This window comes from Anastrepha ludens, chromosome 5 (assembly GCF_028408465.1).
Source record: "Anastrepha ludens isolate Willacy chromosome 5, idAnaLude1.1, whole genome shotgun sequence".
Taxonomy (NCBI): Eukaryota; Metazoa; Arthropoda; class Insecta; order Diptera; family Tephritidae; genus Anastrepha; species Anastrepha ludens.
In genome coordinates, this window is record NC_071501.1 from 94,018,850 (window position 1) to 94,044,979 (window position 26,130).

Consider the following 26,130-nt stretch of genomic DNA (forward strand, 5'->3'; position numbering starts at 1 on the left):
TTTGCAAAAAAAAAAAATCGTTTTTGTTGACCTCTCTTATTAGCGCATGCAATTGTGTGCACTTTTTTGTGCCAACTTCAGCTACACAGCTACACATTTGGAAGACAATAGCAGTACTTAAAGCTAGAATGCTTCGTTTGGGTCACACGCCCTGCTTTTCGAATTGCTTGCGGCAAGTACGTAAACAACGCACTAACACACTCGCAAATTGCTGAAAGGCAAAAAAAAAAAGAATAGTATTTGCAGCTAACTTCAATTTGTTATCTTCTGCCTTACCCGCTTTTCCCTACAAACACAGTAATGATATATGTATCCCTACCTTAACCCTTTGCTTAACTAATTCCAGCTATAAATATATATATATATACATACATATTTATATTACAGCAAGCGCATGCGAATGACTCGGTTTTCACTCCTTCACTTGGCGCTCTGTACCTATGCCTCTATGTAGCTGACTTTTATTCAAGAGCATAAATTTGTGATTTTTATTTACAATGCCAAGCCAAAGCGGTGAATATGGAGACAATGACGCTAATTTATAGCGGTAGCAGTAACGCGCGTGTAATTCAGGCAAATTAATTTGCATGCTCCTGTATAGGCCGACCCGTTCTTTTTTGTACGAAAGTCAAACACACTTACATACATACATGCACACATTCATAGCTTTTGGTTTAATGCTCATATTTTCCCCAAGTCGATAAAAGTGTGCTCTCTATATGTTTTTTTTTTTTTTTTTTTTTTTTTTTGGAGGTGGCAAAAAGCATTGAAAGCCGAAAAGTGTGAGACTTGTCTTTCGACTCACCCACTAAAAACCCTTTGCTGCTCTCTATATGTATGTATGTATGTATGTGTAGTGGTACATTTTTCCGAATATCTTTGTATTTGTCTAATTGTTCGCCAAAAAACATTTTTATGGTTGAAGTGAAGCATACATCTAGGCACTGGAAACAACGAAATTCCATTTAATAAATTCTTTCGTATACATATAAACATACATACATTCATATAATTACATAAAAGTAAATAAACATGTTAGGAAGCATTTCTATAATTAAAAGAGGCGAAATTTTACAAATGTGCGCTGGTTTTATATTTCTTCAGTCGAATTTTGAAGCCATCCTTGCATTTGATAAACGCCGCTGGGTTGTAGAGAATTTGTTCGTCCTTATTCACTGAATATTCCATGTCGTAGTTGTTGAGTAGTTTAGCGAGTGCCAGCTTGATAACCAAAGTGGCGAAATTGCGAGCTGCAAAAGGGGAAAAATAAGTTGAATTTTGGTATAGAAAAATGTAAATATGAAATAATTAAAAAAACAAATATTTCGCAAAAAGAGGAAACTTCATTTGCTGACTATAATAAAAAAGGCACAAGCAATTTCATAATAATTTTTTATAATAAAAATATAACTTATCATAATAGCTTAGAACACTTAGAACTTGACTTAGAGCACTATTTGCAGTTACATTTAAGAAAATTAAAAAAAAAAATATTTTATTTCTATATTTTATATTTATATTTATATTTATATTTATATTTATATTTATATTTATATTTATATTTATATTTATATTTATATTTATATTTATATTTATATTTATATTTATATTTATATTTATATTTATATTTATATTTATATTTATATTTATATTTATATTTATATTTATATTTATATTTATTTTATTTAGTTTCTCTTATTATTTTAAGTATATTTTTAATTTAATATTTTTGTAATAATTTTTTTTGATTCTCACTTATTTAATTACTACAAAAAAAAAAAGAAAATAATTTAGTTCCCGAGAGAAATTAATTTTTTTTTGCCAGCCCCTCTGTAAACGAAATGTGTTCATGCCAACATCTAAACAGTAACTGCCTTTTTTATGCGAACATCGTTCATATATGAAAAGAAATATCCCGCAAGTCCTGTGCATAGTTCCGCTGTTGCTGCTGATCATGCGACTGCACCGTTGAGAGCTCTCAGTTTCTCACTAACTGTTGATACTGGGTTTGTCTACATGGGAGTATCAACTTCATTATCAAGTGGGGGTGCTTATAGGGTGGTTACACTTTTTTTTATCAGTATGTAACATATATGCAATCTTCAGCTTCTCATTTTCTTCTGATTTTCTGCCTAATATACGTATATACATATAATAGGCGCTTACACGCTTGTTTGGGTATTTGTTTTTAGTGACAGAAATTCACTCAGAGGTTGCCTGCCAAGTTGCGAGATCTATTAGAAACAACTTGCATGGACATTCGATGCAATGCACTTTCGCCTAATACCCTAAAGTATTATAACCAATGTTGCCATTTAGAATTTTTTTCTTACCAAAATAAATAAAAAACATTGAGGTTCTTAGAGGTTTTCCATGATTACTATGAAATTTATCTTTAAAAAGTTTTTAAATTTTTTTTTATAAAAAAATTTTGTATATGAAATTCTCATCCAATTTATAGCTGCCTGAGTTATAGGAAATAGTGAGAGAATTCATTCTATTGGATTGTTCGGAAAGTAGTAGTTTTTGTGGATATATCGTGCTTCGAGGTTAAATCCAGGCCTTTCAGGTGGTCATGAACAATTGAATTCGATAAATTTAACCTCTCATAGCTCTCACGTGTTGTTATTCGCCGGTTTGCATCAACTAATGCCTTTATCGCGTCTTTATCAGCTTTAATCGGCCTTCCAGAATGTGGTTTATCTTCGACATCAAAAATGCCTAATCGAAATTTTGCAAACCAGTTCTGGCACTGGCGTATTGTCAACACATCTTTTCCATACACATAGGTTAATTTTTGTCTGGCTTGAACAGCATTATTACCTTTTCTATGTATAGCAAAGGTGTAAAATATGACGAAAATGCTGCTTATTGCTCTCCATATTTAAAATGGCACCGACCAAAAATTACTGCGTAAAATTTATTGAACTTATTCACACACAAGCCTTGCTATATCTCCTGACAAACCATATAATGACAATGCGGCTTAAGTATGAAGTTAGCTGTGAAAAATACAATCAAATCCTCTGTCGAAATTACTTTCCGAATAACCCAATACGAGTTATGCTGCCTCTGCGCCATCCATCCATTCAACAGATAACTCGGCTAAAATTCAATTATTGCAATACTTTACGTAAACTAGAATACCCAGTTCTTCTGTAAGACCTGTTATTCAAAACGAGTATAATAGCCAAATAAACACGCCCATCTTCTATAAAATGGTAATTTTGAAAATCCAAAAACAAAAATATATGTATAATTTTTGATCAAATTTTTAACAGAAGTCTGATTTTAGTAGTAGACTGATCTTATTAGTTCTAGACTCAGTTAGATAAGATTGGCATTTGAGGGCATAGTGTCCGTTGCAGTTGACGAACCCACGGAGTAATCTTAGCCTCGGAGTGCTACCATTTCAATTATTAGAGTGAATCAACTCTGGTAATTAATTCAGGATCTCTGACTGCTATTGCAAAGAGTTTGCTTATTGTGTCAGATGCTGAAAACTTCACTGTGCATGCACTTTGAGTTCTGCCTTTTCCAAACTGCATAAAGAAGCAAAGCGAATGAGGCTGGTGATGAACCTGGACAAGTAGCTTCCGCCATTAAAGAAACAGTCGGCGCGTGTTGGCTTCCACTTCACGGCTTCGTTGGCTGGGTCATGTCGCCTGAAGGGAAAGTATTCTGAAAGTATTCGATGCGGTACCAGCTGGTGGTAGTAGAGGAAGAGGAAGACCTCCTCTGTGTCGGAAAGATCAGATGGAGTAGGACTTGGCTGCACTTAGTGTGTCCAACTAGCTTCAGTTAATACGAGAAAGAAACGACTAGCACTCTTTGTTAAACTCGGCCAAAATCGCGTAAGCGGTCATCGCACTAATCGAGAAGAAAAACTTCAATGTGATTTTGCAAGCAGTGTTTACAGCCTCTGCTTGTGCAAAAGTGAGGACCAATGCCACCATAATCAAATATTTTCCCTGTGCGAGTTTTACCTTCCATTTCTCTCTCATATCCTGTGTCTCTCTTTCTGTTATTTGGGAGTTAAAAAGTACTGGCAGTCCTCATCCCGTGTCTCTCTTTCTGATATTTGGGAGTTAAAAAGTACTGGTAGTATTTAGCTGTCTCCCAATTAACATTCAGCTTCGGTATGGGAAGCAAAATAGCACCTGAGACTGAACCTAACTTGGGTTCCAAGTGCATTATGGAGCTGTACAGAGAATAATGAGTTGGTATACCCATGGACAATAACTGAGAATATCCCAATATCTAGATGGTATCCTCAGCTGTGATCTTTTGGGAGTATAAAGTAATCAATTCAAACATGTAGGCTCACATTTTCTAGACACGGTATTTCATGCTGGCGAAACTTTATTGACAGCCACTTGTTTGCTAGCCATGATTTCAATTAACTGCTGTTCGAATAATTTCACTGCTTTTAGTCTTTTTCTCCCCCTGTTTCCGTTGTTTTTTACGATATCACAATGGACGGTTCGTTTACTCAAGTCACTCAAATTTACTCTAAATGTTCTTCTTAAGGACATCTATGGTTTCTGAGGCGTTTATCTTGCAAGGCGGTTACTTCACCTTCATCGAATTTGCCTAGCTATGCGTTTTTGAGGAAAGACACATTTTCTTTTTATAAGATACAATCAATAGATGCCGCTATAAACTTTTTACACAAAACAGAAGAAAATCTGACTCTCATTTCTGCAAAATTCTGTGCAAAATATTTTTGGTTTTTTTTTTTACCCACAAATTTCTCTCTCCAGCCCACGTTAGCACTACGGAAAGTCATGCGAATCTTCTCACTAATTTCTTGATAAAATTTGCACAATCTGCACTAGATATGCGTGAGAAATCTATTTTTCTGCATTTACTCACCCACACACACGCCTGCACCCAAGCCATAGCCCATGAAATTCTGCACCTCTGGTCCGCTCGTCACATTGTAAAATCGTTCCGGTCTAAAGTAGTCGGGATCTTTGAAATTTCGCTCGTCACGCTGCATTGCCATTACCGGCACCATTATTGTGCGTCCCTCGCTGATAACAGCACGACTATTGGGTATTGGGAAATTTTTACGGCAAACGCGCTCGATGTATGGCACACTCGGGTATTTGCGCACAGTTTCTAGGCAAATGTTAATAAACAGATTTTGAAAAAAAAAAATTAAATATAAAAAAATAACTAAATTGAATAAAATGCAAAAAATAATTTTTATATGTCTGTATGTATGCATGTATGCGTTGACAATGTGTTCTTCGTCCATACCTTTTATGCAAGCGCCCAAATACTGGAGGCTATCAATATCCGCATAGGTCAATTTATTATCTGTATTATCTGCATTCTTTGTTGCTGCAGCCATGTTGCGTATTTCCTCACGTACTTTTCTGTAAATGCTCGCTGATTGCAGAATTTCGTAAAGCGCTAAAGTGGCCGCTGAAGCGGTGGATTCGAAACCGATATTGAGGAAACGTTCAGTGACTTTGGAGAGTTTCTTAATGGAGAGCAGCTTTTCACGTTCTATGAAATGGTGGGTGAACAAAATTAGATTAATCAGCTTAGAAAAAACGTCTTCATATTTTTTGTAGTTTTTTTGTCTCTTTGAAAATTCCACTTACCAAATACATTCTCCACATGCCAATTTAATTTGCTATTATTTGTCAAGTCATTGCCATTTCTGAATTTTACCAATAGCTGCATTATATCCTTGCGTATGATGCCGCCATCCTCACGTCGTCCCACGCTGTCCTTGATAATGTCACGCAGCCGATAGGTGAGCGATGACTTTTTCGGCAAGTGATTGAGTGTGCTGATAACACACATACATACATACAACGAAAAAAAGGAGGCACATATTAGTTTCTAATACGAGTAGTTACGGCCAAAATATGGACTGAATAGCAACTCATTATCGCATTACAATAATTGTTTTTTTTTTTTCATGAAACTAAAAATAGTAAATCATACGGAAAAATTAATCACTCACTAGGAATTGATGCCGCGATTTCGTAGCGTGTTGTGTATGTAATTTTTGAAAACACTATCGTGTTGCTCGAATATGTTGCTGTCTAGACCATACAGCAGATTTGCGAAGACGTTGATGACGTAGCTGAAAAGGCAAGACGTAGATGTAAAATTTCACTGCTGAATAATATTATTTACTAATTATTGTTTTTAAAACAATTTTGCTATAGGTGATTAAATACTTCTCTGTTGCGCTATTATACATTTAAAGCCGCTGAATACATTGGATGAGGTCATACTTTATGGCGATTGAAAGATTAAAATACACTTCAAAAAAAGTTTTTTTGCTTAGCGAAGCGCGTTAGGTGTTACAGCATTCCAAGGTGGTGACAAAAATAAATAAAACGCTATACATTTTTGAGGAACCTTACGACCAGTGAGAGAAGTCGCACTAGGAGGCCTAGCAGATTTTTGCTAGTTGCAGATCAAATATGGTATCAGTTGTAACAACAAAGCGGTGATTTCAAAAATTTTATTTTTGGTAGGAAAATCGTCGTAAATGTTGATAAAATCATGGAAATTGTCGAGTTGGATCGTCATGGGTGCACTTATTCCGTTTACCACACAATTTAAAGAAAACTAGTTTTTTAAAAAAATTTCGTTTTTTTTTAATTTCAATGTTTTTAATATCCATAGTACATAAACGAAAAATGATATTTATTTTTTTTCTTACATTTTGTTTATTTATTTTTTATTTTTTAAAAATATAATTCATTTTTTTATTTGTTTTACTTTTTTTATTTACACATTTTTTATTAATTTATTCATTTACTATTTTTTTATTTATTTTCTGTTTACTGTTTTTTTATATATATTGTTTACTTATTTATACATTTATTTATTTTATTTTTTTTTTTATTTTTTTTAATTATATAATTTTTTATGAGTTTTTTAATTTTTTTATTTGTTTTTTTTTTTGTTTATATACTTTTTAATTGGTTTTTTATTTAGTTATACATTTATTTATTTATTTTTTAATTATATTATAGTTTTTTTAATTTTATATTTTTTATTTATTGCTTTTTTAATTACTTTTTATTTAGATATTTCTTATTGATTTTTTTACATATTTTCTATTATTGTAATTTTACACATTTTTTAATCATTAGGTTTTAATTATTTATACGATTTTTATTTATTTTTTATTTATATACCTTTTCTATTCATTAATTTTTCTTTTATTTTTATTTATGTATTTTTTATTCATTATGTTTTTTTTTTATATATTTATAAATTTTTTACAATATTTGTGTATTTTATATATTAATTTTTATTTTTTCTTATTTATTTAGAAATTTTTTATTTATTAATTTCTAATTTAATATCTATACATATTTAAATGGTTTTGTTCTCTTAAATTTGTTTTATTATTTATTTTATTTATATATTATTAACTTTTTATTTATTTAATAATTTTTGCTAATATTTATTTATGTAAGATATATATATTTTATTTATTTGTGTATATTTAGTTATATTTATTATTTATTTATATTTATTTTTGATTTATTTATTAATTTTCTCATTTATTTTTATTTCTAGATTTTTTATTTATTTAGTCATAGGTTATTAATATATTTATGCTTTATTTATATATTTTTCATTTATTCATATTTTTTTGTTTATTTTGCATTTATATAGTTATAATTTATTAATTTTTTTAATTACTTGTAAATTTCTCTATTTATTTTTTATTTGTGTGTTTTATTTATTATTGTTTTTAATTATTGCTTATTTATTTATACTTTTTTTATTTGTTCTTTATTTATATAATTTTTATTTATTTATACTTTTTTTATTTGTTCTTTATTTATATAATTTTTATTTATTTATACTTTTTTTATTTGTTCTTTATTTATATAATTTTTATTTATTTTTATATACATTTTTGAATAATTTATTTATTTATTTATACATTATTTATACATATTTAATTTTTATTTTTATTCATATATTATTTGATTACTTTTTATTTATTTTTTACTTATTTATACATTTAACTTTTAAAATTTCAAACCGGAAAAATGTTATTTATTTATTTCTTTCCGTTCGAAGTTCAAATAGGAGGAGGAGCTCAACCTAGCACTCAGCTAAAGGCTGTAAGCACCAATTATTCATATTTAGGATCCAAAAAATTGGTTCTGTATCAGATTTTTTTTTTAATTTTTCAATTTTCCATTTACCAGGCCTGCCTCGAGCTGTTCTCGCAGGTGCTCGCAGTTGTTTCTTTTTAAACATCTTCCTTAACCCTCCGATGTTCGGTGCCTTATGATGCGGTAAGTGCATCATAAGGGTCTGCCCAGACCCATACAAATAATGTAAGAAATACGGTTTTAAAAATAATTTTATTTATTTATTTGAGCGGATTAGTATTAATTACGAAGAAAAATTGGGTTTACAACTATATAGTTGCATGGAATGTTCATTAAGACATATGGGACGATTACATTTGCTGCAGTTATAACGAGTTTTACGTCGCTTTTTCAATGAAGAAGCAGCACAATGGTAGCACGATGACCGTGTTGAAGCAACTTGACCATATGATTGTTGCTGTGCTGCATCTGATGTCGATGGACAAGATTCCGGTACCTAAAAGTAGCGAAATAATTTATTTTAAATTAGTAAATATGAATACATGCATACACATATCTTTATACGCGGAGATATATGTAGGTGTGTATATAATTCATACTCACTTTGATATTGAAAATATTCATTGCTTGTCTTATATGAGCAAACCTCCATACTAATGGGTTAGTCGCCCGTTTCGTCGTATGTGGGATAACTAGCTGCCGTGCCAATTCAATGATAAATGAGCGCCTCTTATCACTCTGCTTTGCCGGATTCAGCTCGTCATAGATGATGAATGAGGCCAAACCGACAATATCAAGCATATTATAAAACATTGCCAGTGGCCAACGGTTTGTCGAGCGTTTGCACGAATAGCCAGTCAACATTTGATCCATTGTATCTACCCCCGCTTTAAATTTATTGTAGTCCAAAATTTGATCTGGCTTGAATCCTTTCAATGGATCGGTGCTTTGACGGTAATGGGCAGTGGATAACATAATAACTGGCTTTTTCGGCTTTGCCTATACGAGCACAGAGCGATATTATTATTGTGATAATAAAATAAAGTGCTTTTAACATCACGCTTCGGGTTAAGCAATTCATGCGGAATGAAGGTCTTATTTTTTCTTACGGTACCGACGAAAGCCACTCTACGATCCATCAACATTTCTGCCAAGTTGTATGTTGAAAAAAAATTGTCAGCATAAACAGTCCTACCGCTGTCCATATAATTTTCCATCAATTTCATCACGCCACCACACTTTCATGCCATATTTTGCCGGCTTACTCGGAATATATTGGGTGAATCGAGTGCGCCCACGATATGGAAATAACTGTTCATCGACGGTTACATGACAATCCGGAGTGTATGCTTTCTCTAAATTGGCCATCAGCATGAGCCATACATCGCCCAGGGCAGCAGATTTGCTTTGCTTCAACCTCTCAGCACGAGTGCCACTGTTATCGAAACGGATGAAAGTAGTTAAGCGCTTGAACCGAATAAATGACATAGTGGCCTTATAAATTGGCATATTGTAACTGGCCCACAATTCTTTCGCTGGCTGAGAATTCGAGTGGAATACACCAGCAATAAGTAGCATCCCAAAAAAAGCATACATTTCGTCTTCGTTAGTCATTACCCAAGAACGCTGTTTATTACTGGGATGCTTTTCATTCCATAGACGAAACGCTTCAACGGCTTTTCTGTTGGTTTCCCGCACAATGATACTTACGATTTCAGGAGACAGCAATAGCTTGAAAAGAGCTTTATGACTCGGTGACGCTCCTCGTAGTGGCCCTTTACGAGTAAAAGTTGTAACATTGTGACACGAAGGCCTTCCAGGTGGTGGAGGATTTGAATTCCACATCTTACCATCTTTCTGGGTAATAGATGTGCTGCATGATTCCATTGTGGTTGAAGCCTGAAGGGCGATAGCTTCTCTATACAAGTCCTCAATATCATCATGGTTTTCATCCAGAACAGCCTCTAACTCGATTTCCTGTTCTATATCTGATGCTTCACCGAAGTCATCTTCATTTGGAAAATATTCATCATCTTCTACGTCGCTACTTGTTTCAAATGGATCGGACTCCTGTCCCATAATTTCATCAATTTGTGCCTGAAGTCGCTGACGTTCTTCCGGACTCGCATTTGCTGCACTTAGCTTACGAAGCAAACGCGTCATCACATCAACTTCATCCATATTTGAATGACTTTCCATTTTATTTAAAAAAACACTTCCCACTAATTAAAAAACACGTGTTCACTTTAATTTGCAAATGTCAACTAAAAAATTATCTCTGCCGCTGCCTCCGCTAACAGTTTAGTTGTTTACACCTAACGGTTAACCAATTTACATGAGAAGCTTATATGGGTCTGCACAGACCCATGTGAGCTTAATTAACGAAATTAGTTTAAAATTATTATTTTTACAACAAACATAGCAAAAATCTTAATTTTGCTACTTCATTGTGTTTAGCACACTACATTTTAGGAAGTCATGGTTCTTAGTCCATGCCTCAGATATTAAAAATTAAAAGATCTACATACATTTAAAGATCGAATGGTTCTGGCCAGACCCATATGAACATCGGAGGGTTAAAACCGAGTAGACAGATTACTAGCAGACACATAAATAATGAACTAAAATTGATTAGTTTAAAAAAATTAATTTTTTCTTAATTTTAATAAAGATTTTCTTTCCCCTCTAGTTCCTAAAAGCAAAGCCTTCTATAGTTGGCGCATCCACCTAAAACACCGCCGGCTAGCTACAAAGTCACCTACATTTATTTACTTATTTTCTTTGATTATGCATGAATCTGATGAAACCACTTTGCGGGCAGTCAACTTTTTTTAATCTCACACATCCATGCATACATATGTATGTACATGCACGTGCATAGTATGCACGAATTTAAATTTTATACGCGCAGCTTCGTTTGCGTATTTTGAATTAGTCTCGCTCAACTAGTTTTGATTGTACAACTTCATTATCTTTGACCCTCCGTCAAGTAGTACTCACGTTCTCAAAACGATTTGCATATCCACATATTCACTGCCCACCGTAATCGCATCCAAGTGCTTCATCATATGATCGGTCACTTTTTCCACATTGCGAAACATTCCCTCTACACGTGTCGCACTGAAAATCGATGCCAACTTCTCGAGTAAATTAATTTTACGATAACCCTGCATATAATGCCAGCGTTTGTCATCGAAATGCCCATGCGGACTCTCGAGGATGGTGCGCGCCAAAGCTACATCGCGCACCAGCAGCGTTGGCCGAAAGAAAAAGTACACGCCATATACAGGACGTTCGCCGCCTGCCTTGTATGCTTCATCGATGGCGTTCACATAATGAAATTCGCGTCGAAAAACCTGTTTCAAAAATTGCCAATGCAAACCGGTAAGCTCGGTTGGGAAGCCTTTACGTTTCCAATACGTATAGACGTGACGTATGTAGAGAAAGATGACCGAATAGACGAGGATCGGTATGAGAAGCCACATTTTCGTGTACTCGAGTTGGCAAAACTGGAAGCTGTGTCTGCTGCTGTTCTGCCTTTGGTCACATAAATGTAGATGAAATGATGACTTTTCCGGTTCGAAGTCGAAGTTGATGCGTTGATGGCTACTGGCGATTTGGTTTAAGCGCGCGCGCGCGATTCAGCGATCGTCGTTGACAAGATCGAACTGCGGTGTTCACTGAGTTCGCCAATCATTGACTTATGATGGTCTAAAATGCTGCAAGATGCAGCTTCTGAGCTGGTGTAGGACCTACTGATTGACTGTTTCGATTGAACAATAAAACATCGCACTTTTGAACGACCAGTTTTTTCTTTTCTGCACTTCGACTATACGTGAATACATATGCACATACATATTGTTACTAAAGTGTTCCTAGTTCTCTGTATGTACATACATACAAACATCTGTATGAACTAAAAGTCCAGTGCTTGCTATGACGCTGCTCCGAAATAGATTAGGGATATGTGTGTATGCGAGAATATGCTGGCATAGGGCATACAACAACAATGATAAACTAAGTGAAACGGTATGTTTCAAAATACTGATAAGTGGTTTTGACAGCTCCATGCGGACATACATATGTGTGTATATATGCCCTAATGTTAGCTCTTACGTGTATGTACATATGTATGTACTAGTATTCACAGCGCGTTACGCCGGTCACAGGGCGGTTTGGCTGTTGGACCGATAGTCGGGCAATTATACCAATATGCGGACTGATTTATATTAGCACACACATATGCACATATACATACATATATAGGCTAGAAGACGTATTATTATCAGTAAGTAACATTTCGAGCTGTGTTTCGCTTGTTGAATGTTAAGAAGTAGTGACGGCATTATGTTGTACAGTGGCATCCAAAGATTAAACGACGAGTCAAGTCATTAACTCAAAATTGGAAAATTTGCACATTCATGCTTCTGGCATTATGAGGATGAGTGCAACATTTGAACAATATTTATTTAAATTTGCATTGAAAAATATTAAAAAACGAGAATCTCTGCGGCGATGGTTTCTAAGGTATACATAGCAAAGTGAAAAAAAAATTAAATATTGTCAATAAAATAAATTAAAATATTTTCATCAGAAAATATTTGTGGATAGGGTTGCCAACTGTCTAAAAAAACGTAAATTAATTAAATAAGTTAAGCAAAATTTTACTTAACTTTATATTTTATTTAAAAAAAGAAAATTTGAATGAGGTTGCCACTTAATTTATAGTTTAAAATGTTTAAATATTAATACTTTACACTCTTTAGTGACGTCCACATCACTTCAAAAATAGTAAGTTTCAGAAAAACGCTTTAAAGTAAAGAATGGTAAATGGTTGGACCATTGCTTCCTCAACTATCTATCTCCAGATTTCTCGATCTGCTGTTAATTGCCACCAGTTTTGTATGTTCATCTCTTTAAGAGCATCGATAACTGATTTTATCCATCTTTTCTTTGGTCTTCCCTTAGTGCGCTTCCCATACGGTTGCTTCTTAAAGGCATGTTTTGGCGCTCTTTGCTCTGGCATTCTTTCCACGTTTCTAAGCCAGCGTATGCGTTTGGCTTTTATGTATTTTATGATGTTTCGTCCCTTTATAAGGTGTTCAAATTCTAGATTGTATCGAATAAGATATGTGCCATCTGCCAACTTGATTGGGTCATATATACACCCACGATCAAAATAAATGATACACGACATTACACCAGTTTTGACTAAGTTTCTCTTATTTTTTTAATTTTAATTAATTTTTCATAAAAATATAGTTTATTATGTAAGGTAATTTGTAGACGAATTTCATTAAAACCTCAAATTTAGTTATTAGAATTTTCAAAAAACAACAACAATAAAAATAACTGGGTACGCAGTTTTATGGCCTACTAAATTTTAGTTTAACAAAGTGCAAGTTTAAAGGGGGTGAAAATTTGCGTTGATTTTTTATAATTTTTTCCCTGCCAGTGTTGCCCATTTTCTCCATACAGCGAAAGGACGATATTTTGATGCTTCTTCATTGGTTGGGATACATAAATTTTTGCGCCACAATTCCAGTCATTTTTTGTGAATACTGCCACGGTCACATAATAGTCTAGTCTTTATTTAGCCGTTTATTCATATTCATGATGCCACACACAACGAATATCAGTAACTATCGAACTTTTTGAAGTTCGACCGAATGTTTGAGTATATAAATATGTATAACTGTGCTGGTAAATAAAAAACAAATCACTTTAATTCATGAGAAATGCATTGCAACACCTGTTCGATGAAATGCTACGATAAGCTCTTACAACAAATGGCAAGCAAACAAGTTTTTTTTTTTTTTTTGAAAATAATTACAATTGCTATTTGTAAACTTTTCATTCACTACATTAAACTGCAATTTTTACTTGCCTTTGTTTTCGTTACTGCATTGCAGCTCGCTCAACAATCGGCAACTTTGAACTTTAAACTTTGCATGCATGCAACTTTTAACCTGCAAAGCTGCAACTGCTGAAACGTGTTGGGTCAGCGCAAAAAACAAATAAAACGGCACTAGAGGTCGTTGCAAAATATATATGCACTGCCTTGATTAGCTGCAGGCTAAATACCCAGTTAGTACAGCCTTACTTTCCGTAAATTAATTTAACTTACCGTAGGCCATTTTGCTGTGATTCCATTTTGCTTACATGTTTTTCTGTGAACCTCCTAATTGACATTTTTATTTTTGCTACATTTTTTTTGCTGCTTTATTTTCCTTGGTAGCTCACGAAATAAATTTGTTTGAAAAGTTATTTTTACACCACTTACTTAAGGTTATACCTTGAAAATTAAAAATTGTCAGGCTCTTAATTGTCATATTGTGGTCCTTTGTTTCAACTTAGCCTTAGGTTACATATATTTCAGTTTGATATGGAGAGCTGAGTTTATTTAGTTTGCTTTAAAGCTTGTTGGTAAATAAATTCGGTTAAGTTCAGTTATGGAAATTAAGTCTAGGCTAACTTTTTCATAACATATTCAAACCCTCTTCACATTCGTTCATATGCCCACAGGGCATAATTTGTCGAAGGGAAGCAGTTAATTACTTAAGTAGTAGCAACAAATTGCAGGTAATTAATGGGAAACTGTAGCAACTGGAAAAGTTCAATTTTTTATAGGAGCACCAATGTTGAAAGTGTGCGTAATATAAAATAGTATAAACATCATAAAAAAAGTTACTCGAAGTAACGAGTAAGAGTTTTAAATTTTTTTAAACAGATTTTTTTGCAGGCTACTTTAATGTTACCGCAATTTTCATTTGCAACTGATGAGCTGTAGTCAATATTTCAATGAAGCCATTGTGGCGTAAAACAATTCTGTGGTGATGATTTTAAGGAAAAGATAAATAAAAAAAAAATAAATTAATAAAAAAAAAAGTTTTTTCTGGGAAATTTTTTTTGAGAAATAATTTTTGGAAATTTGTTTTTGGAAATAATCAATAATTTTTAATCTTTTTGGGAAATAATAAATAAAAAAACGTTTTATTTTGCAAAATTTTGTTTGGAAAATATGTTTGGGTAAATATGTTTTTGGGAAATAATTTTTTAGGAACAAATAGTTTGGGAAATAGTAAATAAAAAAACAGTTCTGTGGTGATGATTTAAGGAAAAGTTTAATAAAAAAAAAAGAAAATAATAAACAAAGAAAATTAATTTTTTGCAAAAATTTTTCTGTGAAATATTTTTTTTGGAAATAATTTTTACAAATTTTTTTTTGCAAATAATCAATAAAAAAATTTTATTTTTTGCAAAAATTTGTCTGGGAAATTTTTTTGGAAAAAACTTTTTAGTAAATATTTTTTTGGAAAACTCTTTTTGCAAAAATTTTGTTTGGAAAATATGTTTGGGTAAATATTTTTTTGGAACAAATAAAAGAAAATAATAAACAAAGAAAATTAATTTTTTGCAAAAATTTTTCTGTGAAAGATTTTTTTTTGAAATAATTTTTACAAATTTTTTTTGTTGCAAGTAATCAATAAAAAAATTTTATTTTTTGCAAAAATTTGTCTGGGAAATTTTTTTGGAAAAAACTTTTTAGTAAATATTTTTTTGGAAAACTCTTTTTGCAAAAATTTTGTTTGGAAAATATGTTTGGGTTAATATTTTTTTGGGAAATAATATAATTTTTAGGGAAATTTTTTTTGGACAAATACTAGTTAGTAAATAACCAAAACTAGGTGTGTGGTAATGATTCTAAGGAAAAGTTAAATAAAAAAAAGAAAATAATAAACAAAGAAAATTAATTTTTCGCAAAAATTTTCCTTTGAAATTGTTTTGTAAACATTTTTTTTTGCAAATAATCAATAAAAAATATTTATTTTTTGCAAAAATTTGTCTGGGAAATATTTTTGGAAAAAGCCTTTTAGTAAATATTTTTTTGGAAACATTTTTTTGCAAAAATTTTCTTTGGAAAATATGTTTGGGTAAATTTTTTTTTGGGAAATAATTTTTTAGGAAATTTTTTTTGGTCAAATACTAGTTTGGGAAATAGTAAATAAAACAAAAAAAGGTGTGTGGTGATGATTTTAAGGAAAAGTTAAATAAAAAAAGAAGATTATGAACAAAGAAAATTTTATTTTTTGTAAAAATTTGTCTGTGAAATATATTTTTGGAAATAATTTTTACAAATAATCAATAAAAAAATTTTATTTTTTGCAAAAATTTAACTGGGAAACTCGTTTGGAAAAAACTTTTCAGTAAATATTTTTGTGGAATTATTTTTTTGGGAAGTAAAAATAAAAAAAACGTAATATTTTGCAAAAATTTTGTTTGGGTAAATATTTTTTTGGGAAATAATTTTTTTAGGAACTTTTGTTTGGACAAATAGTTTGGGAAATATATTAGTAAAAACAAAATTAAATTTTTTACTATTGTAGTTTTTTGGGAAATAATAAATAAAAAATTAAATTTTTTGCAAACAATTTTTTAGGAAATTTTTTTTGGAAAACTTTTTGAGAAATATTAAAAATAATTAATATTTATAATTATAATTTTGAGAATAAAAAACAATTTATTTTAAAAATTTTGCTGGGAAATTTGTTTGTGTTACACTGTGTGTGTAAATTTATCCACATTTTTACAATAACCTTCGATTAGTTGCCATTCAAGAATTTGTTTATTCATACATTTTTTTACTGAAAATACAAACGTAATTTACTCATCATCTTCGCCATTGGAGTACTCAGTTGCAGGCTTAACTCAATCATGACTAATTGCTGATATCAAATAGCCACCGTCACAGTTGTAAATGTTTAAACAAGGTGGCGCAAAATTAATTATCCTATTCGACAATTAAAAATCTTTGTAAATGGCGTCGTACCACTACCACATTTTACACTTGTGAATTGGAAAGCTGCAGTACACAAACAGACAAGCGCGCTCCATTGCTTGTCAAAGGTCAAAATAAAAAATTCCTTCACTCAAAATCATTTTTGTTTTTTTTTTTTTGGTTAAAAGTCATTTAGAAACATTGAATGAAAAATGCAATTAAAACCAAAAGTTGGATAATCTATTTTGTGGCACCTTGCATGAATGCACAAGTAAGTATGTATATGTGTATATTTGTAAGCGTGTCGCTTTGTCGTTGCAGCTGATTTGTTGATTTGTCTCGAATCGATAATTCGCGTAATTTGATGCACAACAAATGCATTGCATTCCTCGTTAGCTCACCTTCGCTGTTTTTGATCTCACGTTGCGAATTTGCTACGTTGACTTCTAGTATTTTTGATTATATTAATTTTCTTGTATAAATATGAATGTACGGATTTTTTTCTTCATGTTTTTTGCTTGCATGTCCGGAGGTTCGAACCTTTGCAGTTCCAAATGGTAATCATCTATTGTTGACTAAATTCCAATTTATTAGTGGTTTTAATGAGATCTCCGATACTAACTTCCTAGATATTTTAGTTTTAATGAAAGTGTTTTCGGTACTATCGAACTCTTCTTTCTAACTTCTATCACTTCTTTCTCTAGTATTAGTTCAATTAGATGCAAATTTAATTATTCTTCAGTTTTAGTAGTTAGTTTGAAATCATGTTTTGAGATTTCTTTAAGAAACAAAAAAATAAATTAAAAAATAATATTAATATATCCAAAATGTTACGGCTTTTCTTGTAAAATTTCTGTGGGCTACTATCCAAAATATGAAATTTTTTGTATATGCGTTTACAATTTATATATTTCGTTATCCATTTATAGCGTCTAGTGCTGGCATTAGCAAAGGAAAACAATACTCAAACTAAATTTCAGTATACCAGAAAGCAATTCTATAACAAACTCAGTATATCCAACGGACGCCCAGGGTTGGCCATTTTGCACTATCACTAAATCGCTGTAACACTAATTTTTTAATGGTAGTTAAAATAAAGGTTTCATCGTGACAAAATCTTCAGATTTTGAGTATTTTAACTATCTGCTTACTGCATTAATTATTTAGTGGATTATGTCCAACCCTGAATGAAGCTCGCTTTCATTCAAACTTTAACTCTTCTGCACTTTTTTTTACGTTTTTATCGCATAATAAGTACAAGGTAGCGCAAAATTAATCATCCAATGGTTTTTGAATACAGGTATCCCTTGTATAACGCGGTCTTATACAACGCGGTTGCGATATAACGCGATTTGGAAAAATTAGGTTTCAGTACAACGCGAAATTTAGGCCTTGATTAACAAATGAATCTCCATCCGTCTCAAATCTCGCACAAGATGACGTCACTTCGGTAGAAGATATCTGTGAATCAATTCCCAGTTTCACTCTGAAGCGCATACGAGAGGGTTTAAGTTTGGTTGAGAAAATGAAATCTTTCTTTACAACTAATGATCCTTAGCTGGAGAGATCCAGCAAAATAATAAGGGAAATAGATATTAATCTATCACCTTATTACGAAATTGAAAAGGAGCGTAAAAAAACCACCCACCAAAAACTGAAAACTAAACCAGTGGAAGAACCACAAGGTCCCACAACTAGTTTCTTATCCAATAGCGAAAACTATGTTGAAGAAATATCTTCTGATGAAGCTGCTCCCCCAAAACGCCCACGTGCAAAGATCTTTGAAGACAGCGAAACATATTAATTACCATATGAAGTTTGAAGAATAACAATAAAGTTTTTAATAAACCTTTAATTTGTTTTAGTTTGTTTTTAATTTTTTTAATGTGCACATAATTATTTAAATTTTGTTTTTTGAATTTTGAAATATGTATGTACATATGTATTATTATTCATATCTTGTGTTTTTAATTGTATAAGAAAGTCTGAACTTTAGTATTGATTTGAATTATATGTGCATCTGTTAATTTATATGTATTTTATTTAAAAAAAACCTGTTGGAACATAACCCCCAATTTTATATGAAAACTATGTTTTAGATAACGCGGAATTACATAACGCGCAATTCTTCTGGAACGTAACTATCTCGTTATACGAGGGATACCTGTATATTCATATTGATATCATTATTTTGAATATAAGAAAAGTGAGTGATGGAAATCTTTAATTGAACCTCCGTTGCTTATCTGTTTCTATACTGCAATTGTCTACCTGTACTTCATCCGCCATGTGCGAAAATTATATCATATTCCAACAGGGTGATTAATTTTCCGCCACCTTGTTTTTATATTATATTTAAGGGGTCGCGGTCAAAAGCTCGAAAGCACGAAAAACGATATTTATTTAAATTTTTTAGGCCTTTTATTAAACTTCTTTTACATACAAAAATGAAAACAAAAAATTTATTTTTTTATGATTTTAAAAATGGCGTTGAAGTTGACGTTCCCGAAAAATTGGGCCTGGACCAAAAGAATTATTAATCAGTATGACTGTGGCATTATCTCGGTACTAGAAAAAATTGACATAATGGCGCCTTTTGGATTTGACACTCTAAAAATCGGGGTTTTTTTCAGTTTTTTAATAAACCAAAAAAACGAAATATTTGAAAGAATAGTATGATTCTAGTACCCGCGATAGCCATTGATTTTGTGAACCACATATTAAAATTTCAGACGATTCGGTTGAATAGTTTTGTCTTGTTTTTGGCAACACCAGGCCGAAAAAGTCGTTTCGATAAATGACTTTACAGTTTGAGGTACAGGAGTGCGCGGACCGCTCTCTACTTAGTTAATGGGTTGTAGAAGCTATCATATTTGGCATTTCCGCATGTAAATTTTACAGTATAAAGAATCGTTTTTTTGAAATTTCTAAACCGCCGTGCCCTTACGACACGAGCACTCCATTCTTGTTTCAACACTATTGCCGCAGTCCACGTAACTTCTAATACGGAACCAATACGCACACAGCTTCTGTAGGCGTCTAACCTCAATTTTGCTGCATTTGCAGTTTCACGATATTTACAGTGGCTTATGTATATGTGGGTATGTACATCTGTAAATACGAAATAAAATTAAAAAAAGCCTGTTTCAATACCAATGACTCAGCAAATAAATTCAATTGTTTCATGCCTACGCACACTTCAGTTTCCATGGCGCATTAATGCGATAATGTATTAAATCACAAAAAAAAAACGACTCGCTGAGCATCACTCACCCGTGCCAAGCCAGTTGCAGCAGCAGATGTGGCGTGATAGTAAAGTGCGAGTAGAATCAGCAAATTATGTACTTGTGAGTTTTTCTTTTAATGCTGGTCATTCAACGTACTATGGCGCGCATCTCCATTGTAAAAGTATGTGTAGGGTATGACATGGAGTACGTCACTTACAAAAAAAAAAATATAATAAATAAAAAGATATACTATATAATAGGACTATGAATAAGTTCGTGCGGTTTTTTTTCGACATTTGAAACTTTATTGACGTAAAATGGTTACAAATTTAATATTCAAAATATTGTCCATCGCTTACTACTACTTTTTCCCATCTTTCTGGCAATTCACGGATTCCCTTTGTGAAAAATTCGGTCGGTTTTGCCGCAATCCACGAATCGATCCATTTTTTGACTTCATCGTAATTACGGAAGTGCTGGTCAGCCAGGCCATGTTGCATCGATCGGAAGAGATAGTAATCAGATGGCGCAAGGTCTGGACTATACGGCGGGTGGGGTAGGACATCCCATTTGAGCGTTTCTAAGTATGTTTTGACCACTTGTGCAACATGTGGCCGAGCATTGTCATGTTGCAAAATAACTTTGTCGTGTCTATCGGCGTATTGCGGCCGTTTTTCTCGCAGTGCTCGGCTCAAACGCATCAATTGTCGTCGGTAGACATCCCCCGTAATCGTTTCATTCGGTTTCAGTAGCTCATAATACACAACACCCAGCTGGTCCCACCAGATACACAGCATAACCTTCAGGCCATGAATATTCTGCGCCGACGTCGATGTTGAAGCATGGCCAGGGTATCCATACGTTGCCCGACGTTTTGGATTGTCGTAATGGACCCACTTTTCATCGCCAGTCACAATTCGATGCAAAAAACCCTTTCTTTTGTGCCGTTGAAGCAGTTGTTCGCATGCCATAAAACGGCGTTCAACGTCTCTTGGCTTCAATTCATACGGCACCCAATGGCCTACCTTTCGGATCATTCCCATGGCTTTTAAACGTTTGGAAATGGTTGATTGATCAACTCCCAAAGTTTTTGCAACCTCTTCTTGCGTTTGAGCCGGATCTTGATCGAGCAATTCCTCCAATTCGGTATCCATGAACTTTGGCGGCGCACCCTCGCGTTCTTCGTCTTCCAAGCCAAAATCACCACTTTTAAAGCGCGCAAACCACTTCTGGCACGTTCGCTCAGATAGAGCATGCTCACCATAAACTTCCACCAAGATACGATGACTTTCGGCTGCTTTTTTCTTCATATTAAAATAATGAAGAAGAATTCCCCGCAAAAACACATTATTTGGCACGAAATTCGACATTTTCAAGTGTGGTAAAAATATTGCTGTTTACGCTTCAAATAAAAAACTTATACTGACGTTTGTGCCTTACGACAGTAGCTCTCCAATGAATGTTTGGAAATGTGGATCGATGGAATAATAATCAAGTTACGCCATCTGTTGTAAAACCGCACGAACTTATTCATAGTCCTATAAATATAAAAGAAATTAAAAAAAAAAAAAATACAATAATGAAGAAACAACAGTTTTAGTTACGCACAGTTGATTACAGTAAATTTTTAAAAGTAGTTCAAATAAAAATTCCTTCGATAATTCTCGATGGCTTCTTTAACTTCCAAAAAAAAAATATTATAAATAAAAAGATATACTATATATATAAATATAAAAGAAATTAAAAAAAAAAAAAAATACAATAATGAAGAAACAACAGTTTTAGTTACGCACAGTTGATTACAGTAAATTTTTAAAAGTAGTTCAAATAAAAATTCCTTCGATAATTCTCGATGGCTTCTTTAACTTCCAACCTAATCGTGGATATAACGGGTGATTTTTTAGCTGTTATCCTTTTAAACAGTTGGTTTAAACAGCTGACGCACGTTTCGTGTTTTGTTTCACTGTCAAACAACTTCAGTTTGGTCTATAATTTAACCATGACTAGTCTTTCAGACGAACAACGATTGCAAATCATTGAATTTTAATATAAAAATGCGTGTTCTGTTAAGAAAGTTTATCGCACGCTTCTTCCATTTTATGGTCAGTTTAATCGACCCACTGAAGTGACTAAATTTAGAACCAAATTTACATTATTGGACATCAAACCACCAACACGCTTACGTAGAGTGCGAACTCAAGAAAATATCGCAGCTGTATCGGCCAGTGTCAATGATGACCATCAATTATCGATTCGTCGCCGTTCGCAGCAATTGGCATAGATGACTAGATGTGAAACTCTTTTTCTCGTGAGAGCGCTGAAAAATGTGCATTTTTTATAACATTTTCCAATATTGCCACACCGGTATAAACATGAATTGGGTATTTTTGAACCAAAGGTCTGGAATTTTTAGTTTCCATACCACCATTGAGGTTAGTATTTAGTGTGCGGTTGCCCAATAGCCTTATATCACTCGTAACCCCCAACATATACTAAAAATAAGCACAATCCGTATGAAATATGTACATAAATAAGTAAAAATTGAAAAATTTATATGTAAATAAAATTATTTAAAACTGATATTCATAAGTAATTTAATAATAATAAAGTTATGAACCCGAAAAACATAAGTTATAATTAAAAACATGACTTATTGCGATTTTTTAATATAACACAGAAAGTGGGTAACAAAAAACAAAAATTCTCAAACAACGAACAGAATAAGTTAAAGCAGATTACTTTTAATCTTCGTAAAATATCTCAAACTCAAATTAAATTCCCTTACCTACGCTTTTCATTCATAGAATATTTACGTATATACCAATTTACAGACATAAACCAACATACAGATTTCAATAAAAGTACATCTATGTACGAGTAAAATGTATTCATATGCATATGTGCATAATAAAGTAGAAGTTGAAAAGGATATAAAAGGCTTTGAAAAATTCTAAAACTCCCTTCAATTTAAATTATTACGTTTCAATTGAATTAATTTTAAGACAAATAATTATAAACATTTCAACACGTCATTTCTCCATTAAGCAAAAACGTACTGTTTTCGTCAGTTATTTTCGGCGCGTTTCTTCTGGCAGTCTGCCATTTCGCCTATCAGCTGTTCAAAATCCCATAATGTGTGAGTGCTGCCAAGTTTTGAAACGTCCTCATGGGCGCGCTCTCTCTCAAAATGAATAAGTTTCACATCTAGTCATCTATGGCAATTGGGCCTCTGTTACTCAACAACGTGGAAAATTTTGCGAAAGGATTTAGGTGTGAAGCCTTTCAAAATACAGCTCGTGCAAGAATTGAAGCCGAACGACCTCCCGCAACGCAGAATTTTTGGTGAATGGGCTCTTGGAAAGTTGGCCGAAGATCCACTTTTTTATCGAAAAATTGTGTTCAGCGACGAAGCTCATTTTTGGATCAATGGGTTACGTAAATAAGCAGAATTGTCGATTTTGGAGTGAAGATCAGCCAGAAGAATTGCAAGAGCTACCAATGTATCCAGAAAAGGTCACAGTTTGGTGCGGTTTATGAGCTGGAGGTATCATTGGACCGTACTTCTTCGAAGATGCTGCGAATCGTAACGTAACTGTGAATGGTGAGCGCTACCGTGAAATGATATCCAACTTTTTTTTGCCCAAAATGCAAGAACTTGACTTGCATGACTTGTGGTTTCAGCAAGACGGTGCCACATGCCACACAGCACGCGTAACAATGGACTTGTTGAGAGGCGAGTTCGGTGAACATTTTATTTCACGTTCGGGACCTGTCAAATGGTCACCCAGATCGTGCGATATAACGCCTTTAGATTATTTTTTGTGGGGCTATGTTAAAGCTAATGCCTGTTCAGACAAGCCTGCTTCAATTAACGCATTGGAAGACAACATTAAAGCATTTATATGTGAGATACCGGCCGGACCATGGGAAAGAGTATGCTAAAATTGGACTAAGCGGATGGACCATTAGAAGCGCAGTCGCGTTCAACATTTGCATGAAATAATCTTCAAACATTAAATTATGGACTGTACTATCGATTTAAATAAAAATTTCATGCATTTTTCTGAATTTTACGTGTGTTTTTTGAAAAACTTTCCTATAGCTCTTAAAAAATAACCCTTTCTGTAGTAAATAAATTTGGTGCGTACATTCTAAGCCTCCTGCGATGTATGTAGATAAAACTGTGTACATAAGTGAATCACAAATTACAATTTGAAATGAAACTAAACAAAAAAGCAAAAATGCTGTGTCACGCTGAGTCTCTGAATGTGAATTTTTACTTGTCATATTTTCCTTGCTGCACGAGTAGAAATAAATTTTCCGTTCTTCCAAATGCAAATATTTTTTCAGCTATCGTTTCTACTGACTTTCTCTACATTCAATCATTTATTAATATTATTTTAACTTTTTTTTCGTACCCTTGAAATTTACCGCTGCAATTAATCGTTTACTGCAATTTATTCGTTTACTGCAATTTATTCGTTTGCAAAATTAGTTATTTTTCTATGCAAAATTTCAACATCTCGTGGCTTTATTTCTCTCAAAATTCGAGTATAGATATATTAGCAATTCTAATTGATTGCGCACTTGACATTCGATTGCATGCATACATATTTACATAGTTTTCATTTGTATGAGCCTTGTAAACAATTCATTTTTACTGCTACCCTTGCTTCTTCAGTTACATGAATTCGAATTGAATTTGAATGAACGTTTATGGAATTCTTCGCTTGTGAGCAATTTGCTTTCAGTATTTCTGTGGTTTTTCTAGTTTTTTTCTTCTTTATTCATTCATTCACAAATTTGATTTGATCAATTTACTTCAATCAACGTTCGTCAATTTGCTAGTAAATTAAATTTACATATTTTCACATCTTTTTTGCTTAGTTCGTTGCTGTCTGAACAACGACTGAGGGAAAGATTGATTGGACTCAAGTCAGGAAGGAAGGAATATATATATATATATATATAATTGGCGCGTACACCCTTTTTGGGTGTTTGGCCGAGCTCCTCCTATTTGTGGTGTGCGTCTTGGTGTTGTTCCACAAATGGAGGGACCTACAATTTCAAGCCGACTCCGAACGGCAGATATTTTTATGATGAGGTTTTTCATGGCAGAAATACACTCGGAGGTTTGCCATTGCCTGTCGAGGGGCGACCGCTATTAGAAAAAATGTTGTTTTTTATTAATTTTGGTTTCACCGAGATTCGAACCTACGTTCTCTCTGTAAATTCCGAATGGTAATCACGCACCAACCCATTCGGCTACGGCGGCCGCCGAAGGAAGGAATAATATCATAAAATGAAGTCGATCGTGGTATTGCTACTTTATGGTACTCTCAGTGAGTTCAACATAATCGCTGTGTGTGTGACGTCGCATTTTTGCTACTTGCGCGTAGTTTTTGTGTAATTTTTTTCTTTTTATTGCATTGTTCTTCGCATTTTCACATCTCCCTCATGCAAATGCGCTAATGTAACGTCACATACTCTCTGATCATGTAACCTCACTTTCCACATTTTGTTTTCATTTCATTCACCTCTCTCTCTCTGAAAAATCCATTATGACGTAAAAGCCAAAGTTACTCTCACAATTTTGCTTCGAATGACCAAACCGTGTAATTTATAAACTTTGCAAATCTCCTACTAAGTTTTTTTTTATAATCCTTTAAGTTCAATACAATTCTTGAATCTGGTAATGAGGTGACACCACTGCAGCATTAGTGCCTCAAAACCCAAATTTACACTGTTCAGAACACCTTACGCAATAAGCGGCTTCAGAACTGCGAAAAGAGTCCAAATGCTGAGCTTTAGTTTGCAGATATACCTATGTCTTGGCGACATTCTCTGCTGTAAGCTTTAAAAGCGAAAAAGGTAAGGAAGCTGCTGAGTTCCATATACAAATGTACTGTTGGCAAGGGTTTGGGAACTAGGCGTAAAGTTAAAATCGCACCTATCATCATCATTGTTGGCTGGACATCGCTGGTGGAGTCTTCTCTGCTGCAGCATATGC

The 26,130-nt window shown here is 33.2% G+C and overlaps 3 protein-coding genes across 5 annotated transcripts in view; 1 reads left to right on the forward strand and 2 right to left on the reverse strand.

Annotated features, from left to right (window-relative positions):
- LOC128863019 (uncharacterized) overlaps nucleotides 1-26,130 on the forward strand; it is a 263,898-nt gene that overhangs the window by 196,648 nt on the left and 41,120 nt on the right. The gene's annotated exons all lie outside the window — the stretch shown is intronic.
- On the reverse strand, nucleotides 865-11,872 carry LOC128863018 (probable cytochrome P450 310a1). The gene is made up of 6 exons (XM_054101902.1): nucleotides 11,115-11,872; nucleotides 5,984-6,106; nucleotides 5,616-5,806; nucleotides 5,266-5,517; nucleotides 4,876-5,124; nucleotides 865-1,250 (listed from the first exon to the last, which is right to left on the reverse strand). Exons 1-6 carry the CDS (start codon nucleotides 11,597-11,599, stop codon nucleotides 1,072-1,074), a joined length of 1,479 nt encoding a protein of 492 aa, XP_053957877.1. The 5' UTR covers nucleotides 11,600-11,872; the 3' UTR covers nucleotides 865-1,071.
- Nucleotides 8,398-9,089, reverse strand: LOC128863020 (piggyBac transposable element-derived protein 4-like). Its single transcript, XM_054101907.1, has 2 exons — nucleotides 8,718-9,089; nucleotides 8,398-8,610 (listed from the first exon to the last, which is right to left on the reverse strand). The coding sequence occupies exons 1-2, from the start codon at nucleotides 9,087-9,089 to the stop codon at nucleotides 8,398-8,400; spliced, it is 585 nt and encodes a 194-aa protein (XP_053957882.1).